Source organism: Stomoxys calcitrans, chromosome 3 (genome assembly GCF_963082655.1).
Source record: "Stomoxys calcitrans chromosome 3, idStoCalc2.1, whole genome shotgun sequence".
Taxonomy (NCBI): Eukaryota; Metazoa; Arthropoda; class Insecta; order Diptera; family Muscidae; genus Stomoxys; species Stomoxys calcitrans.
In genome coordinates this window covers 53,909,174-53,913,432 of record NC_081554.1, presented here as the reverse complement: position 1 = coordinate 53,913,432, position 4,259 = coordinate 53,909,174, and the positions used below count along the sequence as shown (strand labels likewise).

The 4,259-nt window shown below is 36.7% G+C and overlaps 1 protein-coding gene across 1 annotated transcript; it reads right to left on the bottom strand.

Annotated features, from left to right (window-relative positions):
- Positions 1 to 584: 584 nt before the first annotated feature.
- Positions 585 to 2,609, bottom strand: LOC106086958 (neprilysin-1-like). The gene has a single exon (XM_013251797.2). The coding sequence runs from the start codon at positions 2,607 to 2,609 to the stop codon at positions 585 to 587; it is 2,025 nt and encodes a 674-aa protein (XP_013107251.2).
- Between the last annotated feature and the right edge of the window lie 1,650 nt (positions 2,610 to 4,259).

Sequence of the window (4,259 nt, the reverse complement as noted above, 5' to 3'; positions counted from 1 at the left end):
GAACATTTGCTGAGTGTACGTCTAGCTCTGGCAGTCAGTAGGAGTTCCATTTTAGGTTCTCATTTCTTTTAGAACCTGTCTGATTTAGCGAATGTAAACATTCGCAAGTTATTGGGATATTTAAAGCGATCTGCATTGTTCAACGGTAGGAACTAGAAGGCATCTTCCTGTTTTCTGTTGCTGTGGTATCACAATGGACGAAAACGTCTAAGTGAGTCTGATGGCAGACAGCCACTTAAACCTAACCAAACCATCCCCTTCACAATTAAACAGCAGTCATTTTCAACAAACAACAGACTGTTCAACAGTCAGCAGGCTGCTCTGAAATTGCAGTACAACTGCTGTAATAACAGAACTACTGCTACAATAGCAGCAACTACTAATAGTCAGCAGACAGTGTTTGCTATTTTCAGCAAACTTTTCCTATGAGTGTAGCAAAGCACACCGCGGCAGCTAGCATACGTAAAAACAGTTTTTTAACACCTTGATTAATAATGATATATTTTATTCGATAACTGTAGGTTTAATCAAAATCATTCCATACTTAAAATTATTTAAAAAAAAATCTAACTAAGTATAGAGCTCTACCAAATAGGTTCCCTGGTATTACCACCGCAACCAAATGCCTGATGAAATTCTTGAAACTTTTGCACAGGCAAATTGACACGTTTGCAGGAGTCGTAAAAGAAGCCACCCAGATGACCAAAATTACATAAAGCACCGCAAAAGTTTTGGGCGTAATTCAAAAAGAATAACTGCTCGCTGGTGAATGTTCTATTGTGAAGGGTGAAGGTTTTGTTTAAATGATTTACTCCTTTGATGGCAGCAAACGTATTATAGGCCAATTTTAAACCTCCCAGATCATTGCCTACATCTTCTATGTCGTTCAGGTAATTCTCGGAAAAGTTTAGCCTAAATACCAATAGGGATCTTTCAAATTTTTGATTCGATTGGAATTGTTGCAACATTTGTGTGTTGACTTTACCCTTGGCATCGTATGCCAGGTGATGCTGATCGAATGACCTGACAATTTCATGGGCAAGCCAAAAACCAATAGAACCATAGATAAACTCCTCACTCAAGCCATCTTCGTAGTAGGGAGGCTGCAGCAATGTCAAGGGAAAGTAGATAACATTAAGTCTAGGATAAAATTTGGGTAAATGAGCTAGCGAAAGGGTTTTGTCAAGCCGCTGGTCAAACTCCACGAACTGTTGAAAATGCCACATTTCGGGAGAGCTGGGAGTAAGTTGCTCCATGTCCAGAGCCTTATGCAAGCGGTTAAAATGGAAATTTAAGATTAGCAAATGATTGCCATAGTAATTGTTCTTAGCGAGACTTAAATTGGTATAGTAACGCTGCAACTCAAAAACATTCATTGAGCCCATCATCAATTGCAGGTTGTCCAGTTTGTCCAGCAGATACTGATGCACATTCTCACTGAAATTGTAGCTATTCGTCTGCAATGATTGACGAAACTCAGCTTTGAGATTTTCATATATCTTCTCCACTTTTGGTATTTGCCACTTCAATTGTTGATTGTTTTGCTCATAGGCCCACTGCATGGCCAAGGGAAAGCTCTCACGAATATCCTGATCACATTTATAACTGCGACTAAAATACTTCATTTGCAAATAAATTAAAAATTTCAGCTGAATGTAGTCGTTGATAAAGCGATTGCCTCGCTCATTCATGAAGCTGTAGACTGTTTGCAGATATTCCACACTGTTGATGTAAATTCTCATGTCGGCATCTAAGGGGCTTCTATTGAGCAGCGTTTCTAAATATTTCACCAGCCAAGGCAGTTGCAGTTGCAATTCGTTCACTGTCACCATTTGGGGTTTTGTGTTGCTTGGTCGGCATTTAGAGTCCGTTATATGTGCAAAACTTGCCTTTTCCACACGTTCCACAAAATGCAATGTCATATTGAGCAGATCCTTTTGAAAATTTCGAAAACTTTCCAAATCCATATGCTGCAGGTGACCTTTGGGATCATAAATCTGAGATTTTAAGTCGGCTATGGTATAAAGGGCGGGTCTCTTAATTTCTATAATCAGTTTGGTGGGATCGTCGTGACGCTGTGTCACATGTTCATAGATGAAAATGTCGTGGAAGCCATAGGTGCGTGTCAAGGCCAGTAACTCTATCCAATCGGGAGAAGCAGCTTCTTCTTCTTCTTCGGCCCTATGCTCTTTCTGTCTTACCAAAGGCCAGTTTATGGCAGTATTTTCATTCATCCACTTCAGATAGTCAAGCACCTCAAATTCGCCTCGATTTTTACACGATTGATACTGATTGTATATGCTGGCCAAGAACTGTGGATACATGAGTGTGGGAAATACCTTAATAATATTTTCCATTTGTTTTCCCGTCTTTTCTTCCAGCTCTCCTATGGCCTCTGATGCCGTCGTAAGAAATGACCATTTGTGACAGGCATATTCGTAAAAATTCCCACAAATAGGTTGGCCAATGCCTATTTTATGCTCCATAGATTGCAGCTTCTTTTGTTCAACTGTCAATGACGTTGTCGTATTTTGGATTTTTTTGCCTTGGGCAAAAGCCATGACCAGCATGCCCCAAAGCAGAAATATTTTCATAACACCTTTGCTCATATTGTTTAGAATTATGTAGGGGTTTGAATAATTCCTAGACAAGCTCTTCACTAGAGCTGTTTAAGTTGAGAACTGTTTTGTTGATTTTATTATTCTGCGAGACTTTCTTTGTTTTCAGAACATCTTCATTGTCAATGTGATTTTGTTTATTAAAAATTGCGATAAGCTTTCGATCTTTTCATAGCCGTTACCCTGGGGGTATGTTAATCAGGTCATTTTGTTTGTAACAACTCAAAATAATGATTTAAGAATGTTGGCCTTTTAAGGCCCAACCATTACCGTGTAATGAACCATTTCCACAACTAAATTTTTTATTTCCTGACAATCAGGCTTTTTAATCCATCAGAGTGGAGGAACGAACGGGAGTCATTGACTATGCTAGCTTTCAGTCGGCATGGGGGGGATTCTTGTTCCCTCGCACTCCAATAAAAAAATGGTCATTCATAAATAAATTTATAGACTCCCTATACTGAAAATTGACTAAAAAAAAAAAACAACAAAGAAATTGACCTACAAGATTTCAGGTGACAAACGAAACTCCCCTGTCGATCAATGCCTGCAACAAAACACCACAATTACTACACTGCTATTTCTCCAGATGTTTTGGAGATTGATGCTCTCTACCCTCCCTACCTTTGACTTTAACATTGCACCGATTTGTATTGCTAAAGTCCCAAGTACGCTACCTCAAGTTTTTATGCTTTCTCACACCCGGTAAGAATATTAAATAGACTTACATATTCCTTTCCAAATTCATTTTTATTATAAAAAAAAAAAATGTAAATTCATAGAAATTTTATCCTATAAAAATTTTAAATTCTAACCCTTAATTTATAAAATCAATATGAAAAATAAGTTAAATAGAACTCCATAGCAAATTAATAATAAAAAAAAAATTTATATAGACGGATAAATCTAATATGCAAATTAATTGTGTGTAGCGCCTAAGCCTTGGTTACAAGCAACCATGAATCAAAACCAGACAATGAATGATGTAAAGAATTCGAAAAAAAAACAAAAAGAAATCACAAAAGCAATGCACTCATGTTATCAATGACGTCACTTGATTTTTGCCTGCTTGTAACTACGCACGATTTATCAATTTTGATCAATGCAAAGCAAAAAAAAAAAAAAAAAAAACAAAGAAAAAACAAATGAATGAAATATCATTGAAGACTCACCACTTACATTGTTTTTGCTACCGCTGTTGGATGAGGCCTCGTCCGCTGCTGGCGCTATTACATGGGAAGTTGGAAGATGATTATGTTTTTGCTTTGCAAATGATGTTTGGGCTAAGTTAATTATGATGATATTGAAAAGTAAAAAAAATAATTTAAGATAGTTTGGTTTTAACTTTAGAGTATATCCATGATACTTAACTGGCTTCAAACTTAGCTTATTTTAAATATTTCAGATTAATTCTTTTCCTTTATGTTTTTTTTTTACTTAATTATTACGATGCGATCAGACACTTGTATGTCGAATGGGAGTTGATCGTCATTATGATGATTTTTGTTTCGGTTTACATAAATCTTAGTTACTTATGTGGGTGATGTGTATGAGCCATGCCAAAATTACGACGATGATGATGTTTTTTTTTATTGAAAGTGGTGAATGGCTAGTTGATTAAAAATACATCTTGGTAATTAG